This window comes from Martes martes, assembly GCF_963455335.1.
Source record: "Martes martes genome assembly, chromosome: 3".
In the NCBI taxonomy this organism is placed as follows: Eukaryota; Metazoa; Chordata; class Mammalia; order Carnivora; family Mustelidae; genus Martes; species Martes martes.
Genome location: NC_137890.1, coordinates 36,534,637 through 36,560,708, shown reverse-complemented (window position 1 = coordinate 36,560,708; position 26,072 = coordinate 36,534,637). Strand labels below are relative to the sequence as shown.

At 33.2% G+C, this 26,072-nt stretch overlaps 1 protein-coding gene across 2 annotated transcripts in view; it reads right to left on the bottom strand.

Moving 5' to 3' along the window:
- The window catches only part of KLHL1 (kelch like family member 1), a gene marked incomplete at both ends in the record, with an annotated part of 369,773 nt that overhangs the window by 186,610 nt on the left and 157,091 nt on the right, over positions 1-26,072 (bottom strand). For both annotated transcript variants that reach the window (XM_080797852.1, XM_080797853.1), the window contains one exon: positions 20,272-20,468. In XM_080797852.1, coding sequence (XP_080653978.1) covers positions 20,272-20,468 — 197 coding nt within the window. The remainder of the gene's footprint in view (positions 1-20,271; positions 20,469-26,072) is intronic.

Genomic DNA, 26,072 nt, shown 5'->3' with positions numbered 1-26,072 from the left:
ATGAACTTTCCTCTTTATTCTGTGTTTTTCTGTTCATTTTGGAGAGTTTTGTGAAAGGAGATATGAAAACAGTGCTTACTCTTTATTAGAATTCCCACTCATTTAAAACGTATGCAAGCTTGTCTATCTCTAAAACCTGGAAGACAATAGGTGGATCCTAGGTTAACCCCATTGTAACAGAAAGTTAAGAAACTAAATAAATGTTTAAAGACATAAATCATTAGTCCATTTGTAGTTTACAGTGTTACTTAACAGATATTCAGGCAGAACCTAATGAAATGGTATAATGAAAGTGACATTCTTAAATTAATGTCACCATGAAGGATTAGGCAACATTACTTCACATATATAAGAAAGTAAAAAGGGGGTAAAAAAAATTACTGCAAAAATATCTTTCGGTTGAAAAAATTTAAGGACCTAAGCTGATAAGTAATATAGTAAGGCATAAATGGGTTTTCTTGGGTATTTGTATTTGTTTTGACATATTCTTAGAAAATACTAGATTTTACATAAATTTCTGACTGTCTTGGGTGTACAGATATGCCCCTTTATACCAAATATAATCACAGAACAAAGAGTAACAGTGAATGAAAAAAAATATTGTCCACTGAATTTTTCATTCACAAATGTTCTTAGGGGGAAAAGTTGGAGGTCAGCAAACACAACTGTTTGTTCACGTATTATCTCTGACACAAAACCCCTCACAAACATAAATTCTCCTCTGTATGCACTCATAAAGTAAAGGTTCCACATGAAATAAACAGGAACATTAAATATACAAATACATAAGCAGTTATAAATGTTAACCCCTATCCCATTTTAGCATCTTCATAAGTCTATTTCTGCATAACAGTTAATGCCTCATGCTGTTTCAGCACCAACTTGGCTAATAATGAGACTTCTGTATGTGAAAATGTAAATGATTTTACTGGCCAAGTAACAGGGGACATATATTTTTTTTCCATAAGAAAATCTAGCCAGTAAAAAACTAGAGCAGGGTTGCATTGACAATATTTTTCTTTGGAATAAATTAGAAACCTCTTTCTTCAGTAAAAAGAAACCTTATTAAACGCCTTACTAGAAATCTGATAAGATAAAGTTACATAGCAGGTCAAGTCACTCTTATTGTCAGCAACATGACTTATAAAGCTTGTGTCTTGTAGGACATCTATTAATGCAGATAGAATCCTATAATCCCCATTCATCAATGTGAGTGCAATAATAGCGTTCTCTTTAGCAGATCTCAGTCTTGCATAGCAGTATCTTAGGTGTTTCAAATGAGCATTGGCTACATAAATGTTATTGTATATGGACTGAGAGTTGGTATAGTTGAATTAATCCAGGTTTATAATTATTTCTGAAGCTATTTCATAGTATTCCAAATCCATGCAACAGATCTCAAAGTTCCGTCCTCCCTATTTGATGAAACTTGTTTCAAACTCAGCATGAAGACTGCCTCCAAATCCTAACCCTGTTCCTATTTTTTCCTTTTCTCAAATATTGTGTGGGATTTTATTCCCATTTTTCCCTCATTCATAAACTTATTCTATGATTCATTTACTTGCCTTATTATTCAATCAAAACAATACACTTTTTCAAGTTGTAGGTGAGGTAGACCAGTAGTTTCTAACTTTTAGAAAAACTAATGTCTCATGGAGATTAGGAATAAATAATACACATAAAGTATAATAAGTTCTACAATAGATAAAAGGACAAGATGACATGCAAGCCACCCAGGAACCCCAGAAAAAGGCTTAAGTAGAAGGAAAATAGTGTGTGAGGACACAGAGTGATGAAATATCATGGAATGGTGTGGAGCTATAAGTATTGAATACAGCAGGGTAGCAGAGATCCAGGGAAATTGGTAACGTAATTGGAAAAGTAGGTAGGCACCAGATTGCAAAATCACTGTATGCTAACACTTTATACTTATTACTGGGGAAACACTAAAGAATGTCTAGCTGCCAATAGATTTAATTACATTTGGATTTAAGGAAATTAATATGTGCAGTGGGAGAGGCAAAGAAAGAGGGAGAATCAGACTCTCCTCTGAGCAGGGAGCCAGATGCAGGGCCCCATCCCAGGACCCAGAAATCATGACCTCAGCTGAAGGCAGATTCTTAACCAGCTGAGCCACCCTGGTGCCCTGTTGCCAGGATTTATAAAAATTGTATTGTCATATTTTTCAGTGGAGTAAAAATAGCACTTTATTATTTACTTTTCTTAAGTTAGGCAGCTAACAAGCACAACTAAACAATATATATTTAGGGATACATGCATGCGTAGTAAATAAGTTATAAATACATGTGTTTAAAACACAAAATTCTTACTATCCTCCAAGAATAATGTTTACCACTGAGGGAATGACAGGTAGAAAGTATTTCAGGGAGTGCACAGGTAGAATTGTACTTAAGAAGTTTGATTTTTTAAGTTAGGTACCACGATCAAAGAAAGTTAATTGAGTATTATACTTTATAACATTAATATGTATTCTAAGTTTCAAAATTTATTAAAAAGACTGCTTAAAATGAATAAACACTTACAAACAAAATATTTGGAAATATTACAAATGAATTTCAAGTATTACATTATAAAATATTTTTAAATGAACTAGATGGGGAGAAAAAGAAATAGAAGCTAATTCAACATCTCAGGTAAGAACAGATGAGAGATTTAACAAAGTAGTGAACTCTAGGCAAAAGGGAAGAAGTCAGGTTCAGTCAATGGTAAGAGAGAAAGGAAAACAGGAATGAAGGCTACCCCAAAATTCAAGGTTAGAGGCGCTCTAAAGAAGAAAGTGTTCATTAGGGTCTAACACTGCAGAAAATTGGGACAGAAAAGTACAACTGGATTTTCAAACCATGGGGTCACTGGTCAATTTGGTCATAGCTTTTCTATGCCTTTGTGCAGACTGAATCCATACAACAATGGGGGTTCAAGATTTCTACTTTGGAGCTGCCTAGGGATGGTATTCTGGTTTGGAGAGCAGGTGCTAGGGTTCTTGTGTTGGTATTGTGATTATAAGAAAACTTGAAATTTTTAAGTGTCAACTACAGATCAAAAAATTACATTGTTAAGATGCTTTTATTTACACCCACATGACTTTTCAAAATGCCAATATGTAAACAATCATCATCATCATTAATGATATTATGTTGCTCTTTGAGGTCATTTTAGGAAGTGTTGATGGGAATGGAGATGCTCTTTTGGCACTCAAATAGTTGAGGAGGAATCAGGATATAAGAAGGAGAATTAGTGAGAGGCAATATAGGGCAATGGCTATAGTTATAGAGTTATAAGCTAATTCCCCTAATCTGAATTCTGCCTCCGTCTACTCATAAACGAGTATAGTTCAGTGAGTTAATTAATTTTTCTTTGCCTCAGTGTCTTTGACTCTAAAGATACTACCCATCTCATAGCATTGTTAGGATTAGAGTAGTTAATATATAATAAGAATATTTTTTGGTTTATAGTAATCTGTTCTAATTAGTAATACTATTTTGGTATAATTGTGAAGAAATTATAATTTCTTGTCCTTTCTGCTTGCTAGGTACTAAGAAATATTATGCAACACTTGTAAATAAGATACATGGATGATTGTATATCATCTTAATGTCATATTGGAACATGAAAGTCACCATTGAAGAATTATTTAATTTTCCAGGAGAATATATGTTCATTTGATTCACCATTTCTATTGATTACAGCTTAAGCTCTGTGAAATTACATATTAACTTGAAGAATAATGATAGTTTCAAATAATTTCTGCCTGTGGAAAAGAGAAACAATAATGTTTAAAGTTTAATGCCTTGTAGGACATTAATTGGCTTTGTCTTTAACTTTGCAAGTTTGTTTCAGCATTCTAATTCTTAGTGACTTTGGTCTCTTTACACTAGTTTACCACCCTGCTGATACTCCCATTCATAGGAAAAATTATATGGCACGTGCTCAATATATATTTGTGTGACTCATGATTTATACTCATGATTTTTTGCTTGTATTAGCATTATGTTTTAACTTTAGAAAGTGTTTGTTTATAAGTCACTTTTAGCTACTTTACCATCTTGTATAGTAGTAGTAGTAGTAAGCCAGTATAAAATAAGATTCAATAAGAAATTTAGTGATGTTGAAAGGAGGCAATCCTCATCTGGATATGGAAATATGATTAAAATATTTGGGGACCTCATTTCTTACATCTTAAGAACAGTCAAGCTGTGCAAATTACTCAGGTAACCATTACTTCTATATTTTGTTCCAAAATATAAAGGCCTGGGGCACTTAACATGCCCTAAAGCTTTAGCATATTTCTATAGCCTGCTCTGCTCTTTGTCTATTGAAACATACAGGGGTCCCATTTCTTTCTGTCTAGATCAAAAGGAACCTTATCACTATGAATTTGTTTAGTACTGGCATGCAGCAAGTCTTCTTTCTCTCTCCAGGTAAGTTATTTTTGAATGATGATACCAGATGAAACCCAGATCAAACAAGCCTACTAAATTTCTTTCTGTATTTATTTTGTAGACTATTCTCCATTAGACAGTATGCCTTGAGTTATGGGTTTATAGTGGAGAGAAAGAATGAGGAACAGGTAGATAGAAGATAAACAAATATTCCTTAATTCCCAAGTACCCTGAAAAACCCTCAAAGTGTAATTTCCAATGAAACTTGATCTTTCATCATTATTTAAAGGCCTCAGTGCCAACTAAGCTGAGTCATCTCCTTCTCATAATTAATTATTACAGGAAATTTAAGATTATACTGCAGAGTGGATGGTGATGGAGAAGTGAAAAGAGAGAAAAACATTTTGGTTAAATTGTATCAATGCAAAACTAAGAAGACAATTTATAAAAGAAGGTATTTAACAGAAAAAAATCTAATAAAAATAATAATAATAATAATAGAGGGTGGCTGAGATCAAGAAGTGGAAGAATTAGATAGTTGGGAGCAACACCTGCTCTTCTAAGATTAGAAGTAAACGTAGTGTGTTGATAAAAATATAATGATGCCTTTCATTAGCCTTGCACTTTATGCTTCTTAAAATACTTTACATATATGGTCCATGTTTGACATTGATTGCATTATCCCACACTATTTTACTTAAACTAAGGCCAAAACATGTACCTTCTCCAGTCGTGTTTTTAAAAATCACTTTTGAAAAGTTACCTTCTTCTTTGGATAATATATTATTTTCAATAAAGTAATTCAATCACTGTAATCTTATAAGTAAAACCCAAGACAGTAATACATAGTGGTTAATATTTGTGCTTTATATTTAAATTGAATATCTACAATTCACTAGCTAGGCAGCTTTGGTGGCAAGACATTTAATCTTTTATCTTGGTTTTCTCATCTATAAAATGAGGACAATAGTTTTACCTATCTCATGGGGGTGTTTTACTAATGCATGTAAAGCCATTTATGCTAAGCCGAGAAAGTCTCCAATATATGAAGAACTTTTATAGCTCAACTTTTATAAAAAACAAATTAAAAATTAAAAATGGGCAAAAGATCAGAGGAGATATTTCTCCAAAGAAGATATAAAAATATCCAATAAGCACATGAAAAGATGCTGAATTTAATTAAGATTAGGGACATACAAATCAAAACCAGAATATATTACTTCACACCCACGAGGTGGCTATAATCAAGAAGAAAGTCAATAAAAAATTATTGGCAAGGATATAGAGAAATTCAAACCTTAGACACTCTTGTATGGAATGTGAAATGATACAGCCACATCGAAAAACAATCTGGTAGGTCTTCAGAATCTTTAACTTAGAATTACTATATAACCACTTCATTCCTGGTTACATAACCAGAAAAAATAAAAAAAGGAGAGAGAGAGAAGAAGAAGAAGAGGAAGAAGAAAGAGAAGGAGAGGAGAAGAAGAAAATATTATGTCCACACAAAAATTTGTATACAAATGTTCATAGCAGGATTATTCACAATGGCCCCAAAGTGTAAAGAACTTAAATGCTCATCAGCTGATGAATAGATACATAAAATGGGGTTCTAACCATGTGACATAACATTATTTGGTAATAAAAATAAATGAAGTACTAGCACATACTATAACAGGAATGAATCTTGAAAATGTTATACCAAGCAAAAGAAGCCAATCTCAAAAGCTCACATACTGCATGATGTCAATGGGGGAGGGTGATTATTGATAGATACCAGGTTTCTTTATAAAGTGATGGAAATGTTTGAGAATGATTGTGGTAATGGAGGTATAATTCTGTGAATATAGTAAAAAGCACTGAGTTGTACACTTTAAATTGGTGAATTGTATGGTTGGTGAATTATTACCTCAATAATATTTTCATAAAACATAAAATATTTGGAGGCAGGAAAATGTTTACTCATTCTTCCACAATTATTTGTTGATCCCCTACTGTTACCAGATAATGTTCTACTTGTAGTGACGCTAAGGTTTTATTACTTAATGACAAAATGGCACTTATCCACCTTATCTAGAAGTGCATTTACATTTCATGGAATTTCAGATTTAACAAGATATTTGGAAAATCATAAGGCTGCAAGGGACCACATGGGACCAATATGATTTCAAATAAACTACATTATCTTAACAGTTAATGAGACAGATCTCAAGTGAATTGTTCAAAGACACACAGTTTTATTAAACAGTTAAAAAGCTGAGTCTTAAAATTTTCAGTGCAATTTTATTCTTTTTTTAAAATTTTTAATTTTTTTATTAACATACAATGTATTATTAACCCCTGGGGTACAGGTCTGTGAATTGCCAGGTTTACACTTCACAGCACTCACCATAGCACAAAACTTCTGCCATTTTATTCTTAAACGTTACCCTCCGTTTTGTTCAAAAAGTGTTGAAATCTCACACACTTTCAACAATTAGGATATAGTTGGAAATAAACTAGTTAAAAAATGAGATTGTTGGCTAAAATCAAAGCAGCACTGGTGGGAATATATTCTGGACAAAATATAAAAAAAAACAAATAAATAAATGAGAGAATGCAGTCTAGACTCTTGTCCCATGTTTTAAAGAGAGACGAGAGAAATTATTTAGTTTCTTTCTTTAAGATTTATTTATTATAGGGGGGCCTGGTTGACTCAGTCATTAAGCATCTGCCTTCTGCTCAGGTTATGATCCCAGGGTAGGGTCCTGGAATACAGACCCACATCAAGCTCCCTGCTGGGCAGGAAGCCTGCTTCTCCCTCACCTACTCTCCATGCTTGTGTTACCTCTCTTGCTGTGTCTCTCTCTGTCAAAAAACAAACAAACAAAAGAGACTGATTTATTTATTTTGTAGAGAGTGTGAGCAAGTGGGAGGAGGAGAGGGAGACAGGGGAGAGAGAGAGAATCCCAAAGCAGGCTCCCTGCTAATTTTGAAGCCCAAAACGGGGCTCGATTCCAGGACCCTGAGATAATGACCTGAGCTGAAATCAGCCAGCCACTTAACCAACTGAGCCACCCAGGTGTCCCAAGAAATTATCTAGTTTAGTCTATCTATCTAATTGGAATTACTTTTGCAATATCTTTGTCAAGATTTTCCTTAAATCTCAGTGATGTTCTGCGCTTTCATAAATTAATTTAAAAATGAGCTTTAAGGGAAAAAATGAGCTTCAAGGAATGTAAAAAATTCTAAGCTATTATTAATTAAAATTTTAGGTTGCAACATTTAATGTTAATAATATGTGCTAATACCATATTTGTATAAAATTTTATTATTAGTCATAGTGCAGATTAAAACAATAATAGCAACAAAAATAATATTTGGAGGGCATTATGTACCTTTCAAAATCTAATTTTGATATACATTATATTGGCTTTTAAAAAGGGCTCTGTAGATTATGATAAAATTTTTTGTTCTTTGGTCAATATGATAAACCTATTTTGGTATTGGAATTCTCCATACCACTGAATGAAGAGTTGATGGTTGCCTTATGTTATTCTGTTCACCCAAGCTGATTCTTGGAGTTGGTAAGTTTTTCATCTATTGATCTATCAGAAAATTCATTTTATTTTGGCTTGGAACCTGAGGCTCCATTGATTCCTATTTCTGCTGTCCAGGTTGCCAAAAGATATATTTATGAGAAGAAGTTTATAGATCTTGATTTTGTTTATCTTAAGTTATGTTTATTACCAAGTTTTACTTATACTAAGCTAGAATATATCACTCATGTTTCTGGCTTCTTGAAATTAAGTGAAGCAATAATCCTTGGGGGCATTTTATGACTTCAAAAGTAAAAGAAAAGAATGTCAATTTACTATGATGAATTTCAAGTGAGTTCCTCCAACTGTTCACTTTTGATTCTAAATGACCTAGTAAAATAATATTCTAAATGACCTACTAAAATAATATAATAATTATATGTTATAATTATATATTATATATTATAATTATATATTATATTAAAATATTATAATAATTATATAATAATGACCTAGTAAAATAATATTCTTTCTTAAGTCAAAGATGTTTCAGTTTGCTGACAACTAACCCATCACAAATCACTAAAGGCTTCTTACCTACGGAAGCACGCCATTCAAACACACACGGCATCATTAGTTACTTAAAAACCAAGCTTTAGAGTCTTTGAGAAAAGTTGGGATTTCAAGTTTTCAGTATTTAATAATATCCTTCCCCATAATCCTTCTGAAAAATCGAGAACAATGCACTTGCCAAAGAGGAGAAAAGTATATTACTGTATCCTACAGTGGTATCCATCAGAACACATGACAAAACAAACTTTACTAATGAAGTTGATATCCTAATTGTTGTCTATATTTTATTTATGCTTTTTCTAGCTTTGTGTCAATTTATAGAACTTTAAAATGTAAAAGTTAATATGATAGTGATGATCATAATATAAGCACACATGTATATGATCTGTGGAAAAGGTAGATTTACAAAACAAGGTAAACTAAGGTTATAGAGTTTACTACTTAAAAAATTACCTTTCTTCTGGATTAATATATGCAGTCAGTGTTCATATAGATGTCTATTTGTGCGTGTAAATTTATGCATATATGTCTTAATCAGCAACTCTATATAATAAAGCCTAATTTTAACTTCATTAATTTTCTTCTAGTTCAATTGCAGTATATTTATTTGAAAAGCATCTGCTACCTTTTATGTTATTCTCTGTATCCTCATCATTTAGTTATCCTCATTTATTCCTATCCATTACCAGAAGTAAAAATAGAAATACTACTTTATAATTGATAATCAGTTTATTTTCCTTTCAAATAAAAAACTGGAGAAGAAAATGAATTCCATCTCTATCTATATACTTGGAAATCTCTTCAGGTTCTCTTAACTTTAGATCCAACTAAAATGCAAATTGTCCTTAACAATTGCTTAGAATAGTATAATATCTAGTTGGAAACTATTCAGTCTTCAGTAAATCTGCTTAGATTTAGTATTGATGAAATAGTTCATTTTGCTTTGGAAGTCTACACTTCATTATTTTGAAGAAAACCTTTTCACTGATTGTAAATTACATAATTCTAATAACATTAAAATATTTTTATGTTGCTCAAATAAATATCACCTTACATAACAAGAGCAAAGAATAGTTATTAGTGGTTTGGAGGATAAAGCCCACCCCCTAAAGTGTATTGTTTATTGAATTTACTTAGCAGAGTCAGGATTTGAATCCCATTCTTCAGACCTTTCTGATTTCTGCTTATTATTATCCAGCGACTTTTAATTATGATGTGCTGTTTTATATAATCTGCAATCATATATGAAAATAGGATACATTTGCCCTATTGATTTTTTGTATGTGCCCTTGTATGTATTTTTCATATTTATTCATTGTTAGTATAGTGACCTTCAGTAAAAACTAATTTCACTTTATTTATTTATTTATTTATTTATTTATTAGAGATTGTGAGCAAGGGGGAGGAGCATATGGAGAGTGGGAGAAAGAGAATCTTAAGCAGACTTCAGACCCAGGGCACGGCATGATGCAGAACTCAATCTTATGACCCTGAGACCATGACCTGAGCTGAAATCAAGAGTTAAATGCTTAACCAACTGAGCCACCCAGGTGCCCCAAAACTGATTTTAAATAATAACTTTCATCTGAAATAGTAAAAAATATTAGCATGCCTGGGTGGCTCAGTCGGTTGAGCATCAGACTCTTGGTTTCAGCTCAGGTCATGGTCTCAAGGTCGTGAGATGGAGCTCCAAGTGGGGATCTCAGTGGGGGGTCTACTTGAGGATTCTCTCTCTACCTCTCCCTCAGCAGCCCCCCTTGCTTGCATGCTCTCGCTTTTAAAAATAAAAAAAAGAAATACTAAAAATATTAAATATAGGTCTTGATTATGAAATGAATCCACTAAAAACTTAAAAATACACACACATCATATATGGGATATATGTTACCTGCTGAAAAGTTTTGAAATAACTGATTTTTAAAAAAGCTAAAGAACTTTAAAGATCAGGGATGCATTCTGTATGTATGCTTGTATTTACAAATATATTTTAATAAAGATGTATGAAAAGTAAAATTGGGAACAATATAAATATTTTTAATTATTGCAGAATATAGATAATATATTTCAGTACAAATTATTGATATTCATTATATTTCATTTAAGCAGATAAAATTTATAATAGCATTTTTAAATTTAATTTAATTAATTTTTGTGTGTGTGTTCCACAATTCATTGTTTATGCACCTCACCCAGTGCTCCATGCAATACGTGCCCTCCTTAATACCCAGAATTATTAATGTTTGAAATTATTTTTTCATTTATTTGTTCTTTCAAATATCATATTCATGTACCTAAAATGAGAAAGGTGTGGGGTACCTGGTTGGCTTAGTTGGTAGAGCATGCAAGTCTTGATCTTGGGGCTGCAATTTCAAGCCCCATGTTGGATATAGATATTGCTTAAAAATAAAATCTTTAAAAAATAAAAATAAATAAAATGAGAAATGTGTTATACATTAAGAACTAAGAATATAGAAGTGAGCAAGTAAGATGCAGTTTGTTACCTTGTGGAACATGTAATCTAGCTCTGTGCATAGTATTTGTCAAAGATTTATTTATTTATATTTGTGTGAGAGAGAGAGACAAGCAGGGGGACCAGCAGTGGGAGAGGGAGAATTAGGTTTCTGTGGAGCAGCGGCAGAAGCTTAACTGACTGAACCACCCCGGCACCCCCAGCTCTATGCGTAGTATTACATATTTAGAGTAACTTGGGGTCTCGGGGAGGGAATGCCTGGTAATCTATAAAAAGTTATTTTTTCTTTAAATTTTGTCTGTACAGTACATTTCTAAAAGCATTCCTTTAAGGAAATGATCTGCCCCATCTCAACTATGTTCTACCTACAAAGGGCAGACTGAGTTTCCCTTCAAGCAAAGATGGATGTATCATGTTTCTTGTGAACTGCAATCCATCTCTCTACCTTTATTCCCCTTTAAAAAAACTACTTTTAATGATCTTAAAGCACAAGTATAGTCTTTAACTGAACACTGACAATAAAAGAAAAATCTAAAAGAGAAGCAAAAAATAAAATTAGTTTCATTATATGTGATTCATTACACCTCATCAGAAAATATAAATATAAATATTTCACTTTATTTCATGACATGCAAATTATTTTTTTGAAGATATTATTTATTTACATGAGAGAGAGAGAGAGCACAAGCAGGGAGTGGAGCAGAGGGAGAGAGAGAAGCAGGCTCCCTGCTGCATGGGGAGTCCCATGTAGTGATTAATCCAAGGGACACAGAGATCATGACCTGAACGGAAGTCAGACTCTTAACCTACTGAGCCACACAGATGCCCCTAGAGGTGCAAATTCTTATAATAAAGTGAAACTTTCATAGCATAAACAATCAGATTTTTTTTTTCACTTAATCAAAAGCATGTTACTGATTTCGCTTGTTGAAGAACTTGTGCTTTGCAAACTGAAAAGGGCACTGTAGCCAAAAAATTTCAGGCTTTCCTTTCTCCTGACATCACATAAGAAGCCCTTTCAAGACTATTTTAATAATGTAGTAAGATTACATATTACAGAAGGGAATTCTATACTTAAGTGATTGAAATAATTAAACACTTGGGGACTACTCACAAATTACATGAAAATCTTTTATATCCTATAGGATATTTTGTAACAATAATTCCTTCTAGATACTTCATTACTTCTGTTGCTACAGCATCAACTCAAGACAACAGTAGCTATACAACATTTATATCTGTTGGACAATAAAGAAAACCCAATACATTTTTAATAGATTCCACGTGTGTGTGTGTGTGTGTGTGTGTGCGTGTTGTGATTTTATACAGCTATGTACTACATCTTTGTTTTAGAAATAGCTCTGTAAGAGAAATGAAAATAAAATTAAAATATGCAAATGACACCATCTTTAAATGAATAAAATACTTTTCAAGTAGATGAATATTATCATTATCTTCAACATCATCAACATCAAGAAAGTGGAAGGACAAGTTTCTTAAAATAGAATGATCTTCAGTTTGGCTATAAAAACCTACAAAGGAAACATATTTGAAGAGCATCTGAATAGAAGAAATGAACTGTATCTAAAGTGGACCCTCAAAAGCTTATAATTTTCATGGCATACTCTGTGATTATGCTTAATTAGTCTTTGAAATTGTCATAAATGCATATTTAAATTGTAGTTATTTTATGAGCCCTAACAATTACAAAGTCTGTGTAGTCAAACTGCAATCACATGAGTGAATAATTATGGGTTATAATATTACTATTTATTATACATCTCTATCAGTTTATTCAGTGTAATGTGAATATCCTGTTTGCACATGACACTAAACACAAAAGTCAACTTTTTAAAAAGTCCACTCAAATCAACTTCGTCTTAGCCAGTAGACTAGAAGTGTCCCAAAGACTGTGAGTTAGCAGATGACTTCCTGTAAAGAGCTGTAAGCTTAATTTAGGGACAGAGGAAGTAAAGAAAAACAATAGGAAGCTCCTTTCTAGGGAAGATTCCACATGCTTCCTTACTGCTTGTGATCATCGAGCTCTGATGGCAGTTGTCATCCAAGCCCCTCATTGTATTGAACCTTCATTACTTCAATTTACAAAGAAACGCTGAAAGTCAAACTTTGCCTTTTTTAAACTTGACAACTGTATATTTACTTAAACTCTACTCAGACCAGCTATGTATATAAGATAATGAAAAGTAGTAACGCGAAGTAATGAATAATAATAAAACAAGATAACATTCAACACAAATTTTATTACTAATTTATCACATAATTGTCCTGAGAAAACTATCAATGATAGTTTTTTGCTTTAATGACTTAGAAACACAAAGCAATTTAAAATTAAGTTCCATGTATTTTCCCAACGCAAACTCTAATTTATGGGTTATTGGAAGGGTTATTGGTAAAGATAAAAAAGAGCACGCTGCTAGCTAGGAACTGTAAGAAATGCCAGATATTTCAAAACCACAAACAGAGAGCATTGCTTTCATGACAGCATTCTCCAGTATTGCTCTAATGGCTCTGAAGGATCAGTGAATGACGTATAGGATTTTTAGAGTACCAGGATGACAGGACAGCTACTCTCACACTGACTCGGGGAGGCTTTATGATCCAGTTCTGAGACTTCCACCTTTCAAGGCTATTATTGATTGAATATGGTAGCCTCTTGCTGAGTCCCACTGCCACACCTCTGCCTCTAGCATAAACATGGTAAAATGCTGCATGCCAGGCTGGTAACAATGGGATGAAAGGGAGAGGGCACTGAACAGGGAAATGAAAACCAAACAAAAACAAAAACTGAGGAACAAAATATTCATGAAGTTCTGGGCTCTTTTTTTTTTTTTTTTTAAAGATTTTATTTCTTTATTTGACAGAGAGAGAGAGAGCGATCACAAGTAGGCAGAGAGGCAGGCAGGCAGAGAGGAAACTCATCCCAGGAATCTGAGATCATGACCTGAACCGAAGACAGAGGCTTAACCCACTGAGCCACCCAGGTGTCCCGAAGTTCTGGGCTCTTATCTACGTTTTAGATTTCTAAAGTCCATTTGTCTGAAGTAGTCCATGTTTTGAAGTGTTCTGGACATCAGAAATCTGATTTGATATAATGTATAAAATGCAATCACTGTGTAATCATCAGTGTATTAAATAGAATATCTAATTTGTAGTAAGACAGCCCTAGGCTTAAATCCCCACTCTACCATGTTCTTGATATTATTCTTCAGTAAATTATTGAACATCCCTGAATCTTAGTTTTATCATTTTTGGAATGGGTATTACACATACCTTGCAGGGGTTTTGAAAGGATTAAATTAAGTATGTGTAACACCTGGAACAATGCCTGATACATACTATATATACTTAACTTGGATACCGTCAGCACCAGTAGTGAAAAGCATTGCTATCAAACACAATGGCAGCAGTTAGTCACCTCAGTTTCTCCTTTTCTTTCTCACTCAGCCAACATACATACAGGCCTCTAGCAAAGAGCCGACCTTTATTCTTGGTCTCTTCTTGCCCCCTCCTCATGGCAGTCCGACAACTAGTCTTTCAATTAAATCTTGGCTTTTACTTGCTCAAAAAACTTTCAATGATATACTTTAATATTCAATATAAAAATCTGAATCCTTAACAAATTCTCATTAACCTTGGAAAATTGACTCTGCCTAAATTTCCTGCCTTAACATCCACCTCTCTTCCTTTCTGCCCCACCATCCCATCACATTTGAATTTCCTTAAACAGAATAAGGTCCTTCCCACCTCAGATCATCGGCTCATCATGAATGTTCTATGAATGTTCTTCCCCTGATGAAGTCTGCCTAATCCTTTATAACTCAGTATAAGGTGGTCTTTTTTTTTTTTTAAAGATTTTATTTATTTATTTGTCAGAGAGAGAGAGAGAGAGCACTGGCAGATGGAGGCAGAGGGAGAACCAGGCTCCCCGCCGAGCAAGGGGCCCAATGTGGGACTCGATCCCAGGATGCTGGGATCATGACCTGAGCCGAAGGCAGCCACCCAACCAACTGACACACCCAGGCGTCCCAGTATAAGGTGGTCTTAACTCTTCCACATATCTTACTCTCCTTTCTAACAGTTACCATATAAATACATATGTGTGATATTTATGTATATATATAATTGTCATTTATAGTAATAATTTATTTACATTCAACATATTCATCTTTATTCTAAGAGCAATCGATGTCTGTTTTGGTCACCCTTGTATCTCCAGGGCTACCTACTATAGTTCCTGTTACAGAGTATTCAGTAGTCACTCACTCTTTCACTCAACAATAAATATTATGCACTTAAGGTAAAAAGTTAAAAAAAAAATGTTACCAAGAAGCTACCATAGTAATGGTAGAGAAGAAAGCAACAAAACAATGACAGAATAAAAAATATAAATCCAGACACTCATAAGTACTTTAGAGGATATGAAATAGTGTAAGGGAATAGAGGGTTTTGAAGGCAGTGCCACATTATACAGACTATTCAGAAATGAGGAGTGCCTGAGTGGCTCAGTGCATTAAGCGCCCAACTCTCCATTTTGGCTCAGGTCATGATCTTAGGGTCATAAGGTCAAGGCCTTCACTGGGCTCTGTGCTCAGCAAGGAGTCTGCTGAGATTCTCTCTCTCCCTCTTCATCTGCCTCTCTCCCTACTCTCTCTCTCCCTCCCTCTCTCTGTCTCTAAAACAAATAAATAAATCTTTATTAAAAAAAAAAGAACATTCAGAGATGAGGACTTTGTGGAAGTGATATTTGAACAGACATCTGAATGAGGCAGAGGATTAAAGGATATAAATGTTTGGTAGGGGAGTGTTTCTAGCAGAGGGAAGAAAGAGCAACCACAAAGGTCATCAGGTGAGATGCTTATTGTAGTCAAAAAGCAGTATGATAGGTGTGGCTAGAACTATGTGCATAGGGAAAATAATGGTAAGAAGTGGATTGAAAAGAAAGGAAAGCCATGTGTGGTCTTCTTGAGTCACTGAATTCATGAGTGCTGAGAGTCACAATCCTAAAAGACTATCCGAAGGAAATATGTTATTATATTACAATGTACTAGGTACTTTGTCAGGGCAAAATACATTTCCACAAAAAATACTTACTCTGTCAGAAAGGATTCTGTAATAGAGTTGTGAAGACCAATCACAAAGATATAAATAGATAATTATTTGTATAAGGAAATTTATGATGATATCACATAATCCTAAATAAAGGAATACTAAGATTTCAAAGGAGAGAAAGAATGCTATGAAAAGTTTTAAGACATTTCTTAGGCATGGAAGAATGAAAACTGGAAGCTGAGGGGTTATTTCAAATTAGATCCCAGAGATGCCAGGCAAGAGAAATATCATGAGTAAAGTATAAGTGAAAGGAATTCACAGCACGTGTTTAGGAAGGGTGAAGTCAACTCCATTTATTTTTGAGGGAAAATGCCCAGGGGGTGGTTTAGAAGTTAGGCATGGAGGACTATGCATATCCAAATTTGGAGTGTGAATCTGCTTTTTTGAGGTAAGTGTTGGGTTAGGAAAACAAGCCACTCTATGTTCAATGTAAGAAAGGTTGTAGATAGTGAATTGACAGGTGGTACAAGTGAAGGTCAGAAAATTTATGTTAATGGTCTCAACCTTCAGTTCTATGTAAATTGTTCTCAAAAGCACTCGGCAAAGGCACTCCATTCCTCAAGAATCTCCAGGAGGTCGCAGTCTCCAGCAGTGAAGTACACCTCTTACAAAGTCTTGCAAAGAAGGTATTTCATTTTTCCATTTGTCCATTTTCCTGCTCTTAACAGAAGTTGTACCTTGCCTCTCCCACCTCCCAACCCCTACATGGATGCTTGTTATTGGCAAACTCTAACTTGGAACCAAATGGAGAGAGTATTTCTGGAAAATGAAGTTCTAGGAATTTCCTCAAAAGGCCAGATGACCTTGGAGGGAAGTGGCAGTGATGATTAGTGGAAACAGACAACCCAGCAGAGAAAGAAAGATCAGGTGACTGAAGTAGACTTCTGGACTTTCCATTCATCCTCACAAAAAGCAAATCAACCTTAATATTATTCTTTCATATAACATTTAATTTGAACAGATTACTACTAAAGTGAAAAACAGAATGAAACATTTACACAACCCTGTTTTAGAAATGTCTATTCTAACAAATATGCAAAATGGCTATTTTCATGCCATAATATAATTCAGCTACGGGCATCCAAATGTCTCACAGCATCCCTTCATACGACATGATTATAAAATATTTACTATTGTCATCATTCTTATGTTTCTATTTGTCACTCTCTAATGCTTTTAAAATATGATGTCAAAAATTAAGTACAGATCTCATAATGAACTCTGACTAATAATAGAGGGGGACTATTTCCTTCAATTATTTTGTTTCTGTCTTCATATTCATGAAGCCAAAGTCCAAATTAATGTTTTAGAATTAGTTTCACACTTCTGCCTAATACTGAGCTTGCATTCAAAATTTTCCAGTATTTTGCACATGAACCACTGCCAGATTGGGTCACCTTCCTTAATAGATTTTGGAATTATCCACACAAAATCAATAGCTGAAGCCAAATAACTGGGTGAAATTTCCAAAGGAAAGTTAGCAAAGGATATAAATAGCAAAGGCAGGTAGCCAGCGAGGTAAGACCTGGCTATTCAAGGTCAAGTTCATATCTAAAAAAAATTTTAGCAAGGAAATTAAAAAATTAGATTAAAAATGTTACTTATAAAACAAACCAATAAATAATAAGAGCCAGTAAAGAATTTAGTCCCAGATGTACCAGGAAGCCTGAGATGATTGCTATATTAAAGCAGTTAAAAAGGAAAAAAAAAAAAACCTGATAATAGGTTTGTTCTCAAAGCATAGATTGAATAGATTAGATGAGGACACATGTGTGATTAAACAAGGATCAGAAGCAAAGATGTGGTGAGAAATTATAATACCAGATGCAAAACACTCATTTTAAAGTGTTAGAATTGAAAGAAATAGTGAATTGGGAAGATAACTGGTCAGTAAATTTTCTTCACTAAAATGGTAACCCATGAGCATCTGGAGAATATTGAAGCTTCATGTTTCCAAAAGAATTTGAAATCATTTAAATTTCAACAGACATAACAAAACACATAATCCATTCATGCTCTCAAAAATAAATTAAAATAGAGTTGTTTAGAATGTTAAGTGTATTAAATAGAACTCTTCTATATTTTGGTTTTAAATACACTTTACTATAGAATATAAATTTTAAAATGCCCAAAGAAAAAATATTGCTATTACTGTGTGATAAATTACAGTCCAGCCCAAGCAGCTGCAAGAAAAACATCTTTATTACTAAATTAATAATTTCAAACTAGACCAGAAGGGACCATTATCCCTCTAGATATGGAGGCATATTGTTCTTTGACTTAGCTAAGCCAGGAACTCTTAATTGCAATTAAATGTGCATAATTAAATGACTGCAGTTGGACTTTGATATTTTGGTTGATGAAGTATTTGTTTACATTGATTTTATATGGTTCATTTAATTTAAGTAGCAGTACTATGCCCTGTCATGGAATATTTCAAAAGAAAAAAATGACAATAGAATTACAAAGCATGTATCTACCTCTTTTTTATTTGTATATTTTCATTTAATTTACTAATCAGCTTAAAGGATTAAAGAAGAAAAAATAATATTGAAATTCTGTATAAGAATAACGATTAGAAGACTTATATGGCTGACAATCATTAGTGACTTGAAAAGATGTTAAAGCCTAAAATAAGAGCTTTTTAATAAGTAGCAAGTACAAAATATAAAACTTAATGCGACTTATATAACTTCTTCCCTTGAGTTGGACATGGAAAGTTTTATATTTTAAAATTGGTTGTTTCAATAATAACAATCAAATCATTAATAATGTTAATAACAAAAATAAGAAAAATAGGTAACATTTTATATAGGGTTTACTATATGTCAAAACTAAATTAAGTGTTTTTATAATAATTATTTCTAGGGTATGAAATATTGTGTGAATTGTTATTACTTATTATTCTACTCTAGAAAGGAGATAACATAAAAAAAATCCCACAGCACAAAATTCACACATTTAAAGTGTGCAATTCAAATGATTTTGGTATCTCTATAAAGCTGTTAAAATACTTATTTACATATGGAAAAAATCAAAGAGACAAATATAAACAGGTTTAAATTATTTTTGGAGTATTTACTGAGTGTATTCACTCCATTTAAGCCTGTCATTAAAATGGTACAGAAAGTCAATTATTAAAAAAAAATTATAGATCATTTCGTTTATATATTTAAATATTTTCACTTACTATAGAAGTTTCCAGGAATTCTAAAATCAAATATTTACTCTACCAATAAATCTTTATAACATATACTGTAAGTATGATTTTTTCTTCCACAACTCGTATAGGCAAAGCCATACCAAACATAATGTGCTATGATGAAAATGTATCAGTGAGCCTGGGCTGTTATAACAAAATACTACTACCTGGGTAGCTTAAGGAACATAAATTTCTCTCCCATATTCAGGAGATTGGGAAATCTAGGATGAAGAGGTAGACTGATTGGGGTCCCTGGTGAAGGCTCTCTTGCTGGCTTGCAGATCGCCACCTTCTCACTGTGTCCTCACAAGGTGGAGAGAGATAAGAGGCAAACTCTCTGGTGTCTCTCTGTATAAGGGCACTAATCTCATCATAAGGAACCCACCCTCAAGACCTCATCTAAACCTAATTGCAATCAAAAGCCCTCACATACTAACACATTGTGGGTGATACTTCAACACTGAATTTTGGTTGATAGAACTTATTCCATAGTAAAAAGGTTGTAAGATAAAAGGGGAAAAGAGAAGTTTTTGTGTGTGGTTTTTTTTGTTTTTGTTTTTTTTGGTTTGTTTGTTTGTTTGTTTGTTTTTGTGGAACAGACTGGTAGCTCTTTACTAGAAAGAAAAGGAAAAAAAAATGGCAGCTGTGGTAGTAGATATAAAAAGAGATTTGTTGGGAGCAATAAGAAAGATTCATTTAAATAATTTCTAAAATCTTAAAAGTCTATAATTGCTTTATGGCTTTGCTTACAATTTATAGGCAATGTAGATATAAAGTCCATTATGAACAGGCTTTATTTTTTTTTTAACTTTGCTATTATAAAATACTATGTACTACATTGTGCCCCATAATAGAAATGTGCCAAGCTTGTAGAACTCATTTTAAACAGAAAGAAGTCATTCGATGCAATGACAGTAATTGTTTTAACCTCTGATAATACAGCTCTGCCTCTATGATTAAAATATTAAATCTCCTTACCATTGTGTAGCTGTGGGCTACTTTCATTAACTCAATGCACCCTTGAGCATCTGCGAAGGCTCGGATCCCCAAACAGTTGGATGGGTGCAACAGCTTCATGAGGAAATGGCAGCACACTTCCACTACTTGAGGAAGCTGAAGAAGGCATGCTGCAGCAAGAAGGTTTTCAATGGTGTCTTCCTTTAATTCCAAGCAACCTAAACAGTACGTGAAGAGAATTACAAAACTCTGCTTAAACCATGTACCATTGTATTATTTAAAACGTTAGGTCAATCTGCTAGAAATGACCTGAACCTAGACCCATAACCAAGATAAATATAACTTACTAAAGGCCAACAACTCTTTTAAGCATCTGGCATTTCTTACTTCATGTAATGTTCAAAATCATCTAGTATGTATGAAATATCTGTGTCCACTTCAGTAGGAACTATGATTGTACTTTTTGTTGTGAATTACGGAAAAAAAAGATTAACAAGTAAGTTTCACAAAACATGTTTACAAGCTTCGGAGAGCAAAGGTTCACAGCGTTTCTGACAATACATTCATGTTTATATTAATACAAAACACCTATGTGTGGATAATGAATAAATGTATATAGATAATTATATATACATATATAATACATGTATTGTAGATTGCTAGTATTGTATTTAACTCACTGTACCCATGATTATAATTTTCTACAATTTTTCTTTTTCTTTCTTTCTTTCTTTCAATTCTCAATTAATTTAAAAAAAGAGCTCTTTTAGTGCTTCCTCTTTTATCTAACTACTGGAATAATTTATTAACGAATGGGCTATTTCTGTATGTTTGTAAAACATTCCTGTGAAGACTTCTGGGCTTAACTATTTGGGGTTAGGTTTTATTTAGCAATTCAACACATCTTTAATAAGTTTATTCACTGCTCAGATTTTCTATGTGTCACTCATTATTGAGTATTTCTAAGTCATACGAATGGCTTATTCCATTTTAGTTTTTGTGGCACAGACTGCTACTCTTCATTAGAAATAGCTTCACTCATTTTCCTGGACACAGGATCAGGCCACATGTTAACATCATGATATAGGTCAGTAGACTATGAATAGAGGATGTGTGTTACTACCACACCAAGGCATCTGTGACATGAGTGTCCTTCATCCAAACTCTCTTTCTCTTCTACCAGCAAAGTAAAGACGACATAAACCCCTGGTGGGTGGTCGATGCACAAAGAGTAAGGAACCTGGGTATCTGAGCTCTAAACCAAGAGCTACTAGTTTCAAATAATAATACTCAATACTTAAGCTACTAATACTTAAATAATAAAGTCCAGTAGTCAAATAAATTTTTACTTTTATTGCTTTATTGGTTTTATTGATTCTTGCTATCCAATTTACTCTAAATTGTACAGTTTTAATTTTATTTTAATTAGTGTGTATCTAAAATTATTGGAAATTTTTCATACCATGGATTTTTTATTTTTGCCTTCTGTCATCCTTATTTTGTTAAATTAACCTATTTTTCAGTGGATTGTTTAATTGTTTCAGAGAATCAACTTTTTTGAGTCTTATTAATGCATAATATAGAGTAATAGTAATGGACAGGAGATTTTTAGAAAATTTATTTTTGTTCATTTTGCTCAGAAATTATTGATCTTGCTAAATATGAAAATTCTGGAAAAGTATTGCCTATTTTTATGGAAATGGTTCTTCCTCCTTACCTTTGCTTCTTCAATTTTCTCTTAGAGACTATTACACCAAGTGCTATGTATTGGATCAAATCATTCCCTCCTCCATATCTATTTCTTTATACATTCTATTCACTAATTCTCTCTCCAGTATATTTTATATTTTGTTTAAAGTTGATATGCTAAATTTTAGAAATATTTTATTTTTACTTCTAGAAGTTCTCTCCATAAGAATTATTTATATTGAAATTTATAATATTTTCATATTTACCTTTAAAATCATAGATAATTTTTTTTGCTTTATCTTATATACTCTTTAACCTTGACTTACTAAAAATTTAAATAACTTTTAATAGTAAAATTTCTACCAATGGGAATTATTCATTTTATGGAATTTTTAATTAATTCATAAACATCAATTTTTATTACTGAGTTTTAATAATGTCATTCTTTTTCTTTGATCATGGATTCATTTTATTTCTACTTTTCTGTCTTTATGTAACTTTACCACATTTATTTTTTATTTTTTTAAGATTTTCTTTATTTATTTGAGAGAGAGAGGGAGAGAGAATATGAGCGGGGAGAGGGAGATTAGCGGGGAGCCTGACCTGGGGTTCAATCCCAGGACACAGGGATCATGACCTGAGTGCAAGGCAGATGGTTAATTGACTGAACCACTGAAGCGCCCCCATCACATTCTGTTTTAATTATTATTACCCAAAATAAGTTTCTGTGTTCTCCACTTAATAGCAAAATTTTGAGAACTTTAGATATTTTTCTGAGATAATAGTGTTTTATTTTCCTACACTGCAGTCTCTAATATTCAATAATGGTGACCAGTCTCTATATAAAAGGGATATTTTAATTCATTGGTGTATTTGGAAGACAGGCTACACAAAATTTGAAAATCAAATGTAAAAGTATAGGAAAAAATAATCAACTTTCATCATTAATATGTTATCACCTAGTTGAAATTTAAGAGTGTATCCTTGTTAGTTGGAATATATTTTATAACTTTATAATGTTACTACAATTTTTTTTTAATTTCTACCTTTTTCATCAGTAGTATTTCTATAGCATGTTAGAAAAGTTGTCTACTTTCAAAAATTCATCTTTCAAGGACAGAATATTTATGAAGAAATAACTTTATAAGCAGAATGCCTTTATTTTTTTTCCATACCAAAGTTTTTATTCTGGATTTTTTTAACCTATAGTAATTTGCAAGAACAGTTCCATAAACACCCATTTACTCTTTTACCTAATTTCACCAAGTGTTAACATTTTGCCATATCTTTCTGCATATGTGTGTTTATACTATAGCTGCTGAATTATTCAGTTACTCCAACCATTATATTTCACCCCTAAATACCTCAGCATGTGCCTCTAAGAACAAAAGTGTTCTCCTACATAGCTACTATAAAATTTTTACACTTACAAAACTAATACAATAGTATTTGCTATGATGTAAATCTCCCCAAATGTCCAAATAATGTGCTTTTTATAGGTTTTATTTTTAAATTCAGGGTGTAATAAAGACTCACACTATATTTACTTATTATGTCCCTTTGGTCTTCTTTAATTTATAGCTGTTTTCTAGCCATTTTATCATTCATGACATTTATATTAGAGAAGAATCCAGATTAGTTATTTTGTAGAATTCCCCAGGTCGGATTAGTCATATTATTTCTCCATGACTACATTTAGCTGGGACCTTTTCTGGCAGGGACACCATATAGGTGATATGGTACCCTTTTCAGTGGCTTATACAGGGAGGTTCATAATGTGAGTAGATCTCATGGTTAATGGTGTTAAGTTTGGTACCCTATTTAAGGCAGTGTCTACTAGACTTCTTCATTTTAAAGATTTTTTTTTCCTTTATAATTAGTAATCTGTTGGGTGGGGGATAACTTTGCTTTCAAACATGACATTTCACCTATAACTTAACATGTTTAATAGTTAAAGTGTATTATATTTTTTTTATAAGTGTCACTGATAGAATAAGACAGCAAAGGAATCTAAAGCATGCTTCCAAGTGTAGCTAGGGATTTAATGAAGAAAAAAGCAGGTAAAGTGGAAACAATAAATTAAAAGGAACAGTATATAAGAACAAAATTAAATACTTTTTTATTATATACTAATTTCCACTTAAATTAGCTACATAAAGTTTAGTTTTAATATAAAAGTGGGACATTATCAATAATAAAAGTTAAAATAGTTACTTTTGAGCTTACAAGATTTTGATAAAAGCACAAGGATCCTATTATTCGGTTATTATCAACTAGTAGAACATTGAGTAACATAGGTCAACTCAGCAGAGGAGACATTTGCCAGTGCAATTCTTGGAGGTGTTTATATTTCACATTATCATTCAATAATAATGTCAAATAAACTATTCATCCGAAGTTGAAAGATTCACACAAGCTTGAATGATTTTAAGATAAATTATGTCAGCACGGTTATTGATCTATATTTTAAGTTTTATGAATATTATAGTAGGCACCAGAATGAAGTATTCTACAGGGTACAGAAACCTGTATTTTATAGATTTTAAATGATTTATGAAATGTGTACCTAAACTTATAAGAATAAAAGTATGAAATATAAAGGAGATAACATGAACACATTAAAGTTGGTTATTTATAATTGATCATATGCATAACAACTTTTGATAATATTTATATCTTTTAAAATATTGTCATGATTTCAGACCTTCAGAGGAATTTTACCTAAAACTTCCAGTAAGACTGCCAAGAAGATGGTTACATGCTTCCTAGCATGGGTCTTGTGAAAATCAGATAAAAGAGATAAATACAGATGGTATGGCTTTTATAGATTCCATTTTACTTTGATTTCAGAACATTGGGAGAATAACTTCCTTTAATTTTAACTAATTGTTTTCTGGTTTTTTGTTTTGTTTTGTTTTGTTTTAAGATTTTATTTGTTTATTTGACAGAGATCACAAGTAGGCAGAGAGGCAGGCAGAGAGACAGAGGGGGAAGCAGGCTTCCCGCTGAGCAGAGAGCCCGATATGGGGCTTGATCCCAGGACCCTGGCATCATGACCTGAGCGGAAGGCAGAGGCTTTAACCCACTGAGCCACCCAGGTGCCCGTTTTCTGTTTTTTAAAGGTGTATGTATGTATGTATGTATGTATGTATGTATTTGAAAGAGAGAGCATGAGCAGGGGGGAGGGGCAGACGGAGACAGGAGAAACAGGCTCCCTGCTAAGCGGGGAGCCTGGTGCCTGATGCGGGGCTGGATCCCAGGACTCCGGGACCATGAGCTGCGCTTAAAGCAGATGCTTAAGTGACTGAGCCACCCAGGTGCCCCAATTAACTAATTGTTTTGATAACAATTATGCAGAAAAAAAAATTAACACAGTAGTCCTGACCTTCTATTTTTGAAAAGGCCTGCTTGTAAGATTTACCCTTGACTCCTGTCTAAAAACTTAGATTTCAAAGGGGTTCCCACCATTAACTAATACAAATGGCTCATTCTACCTAAAGTGTTTGTATAAACAATATGGCCTATGCTGAACACCTGCTTTCCTTCTGGGATTCTTGAATTTTGGCACATGCTAATTAGACGCTGCCTATGTGATCAGACCTCCATAAAAACCCAGGACACTGAGTCTCTAATGAATCTCCCTTGTTGGCAACAATTCACATGCTTCGTCACATCTCATTGAGGAAGACATCAACTGTGCCCTGTGTGATTGCACTCGGAATGGAGCTTTTGGAGGTTTGTGCCTTGTTTCTCTGGGGCTTCACCCATTTCCCTTCCCTGACTCTGCACTGAATCCTTTTGCCATAATAAATCATAACCTTTGGTATGACTATGTGCTGAGTCCTGTGAGCCATCCTACAAAATCTCTGAACTTGGGGAGATAGTCTTGGGATATCCCACCACAGCATTCTAATTATAATTGCTGGAGTAGTAGGTGAAGTTGGAGAAATACTGTGCCTATGGGCTGGAAAATGTAACATTGTTAACATTTCAGTTCACCCCAAATTAACCTATAGATTTATTATAATCATATTCAAAATCCCAGCAGACTTTTTGTAGAAATTACAGAAATGATTCTAAAATTCATATGCAAATGCCATGGCCTACAATAACCAAACAATTTTGAAAAAGAA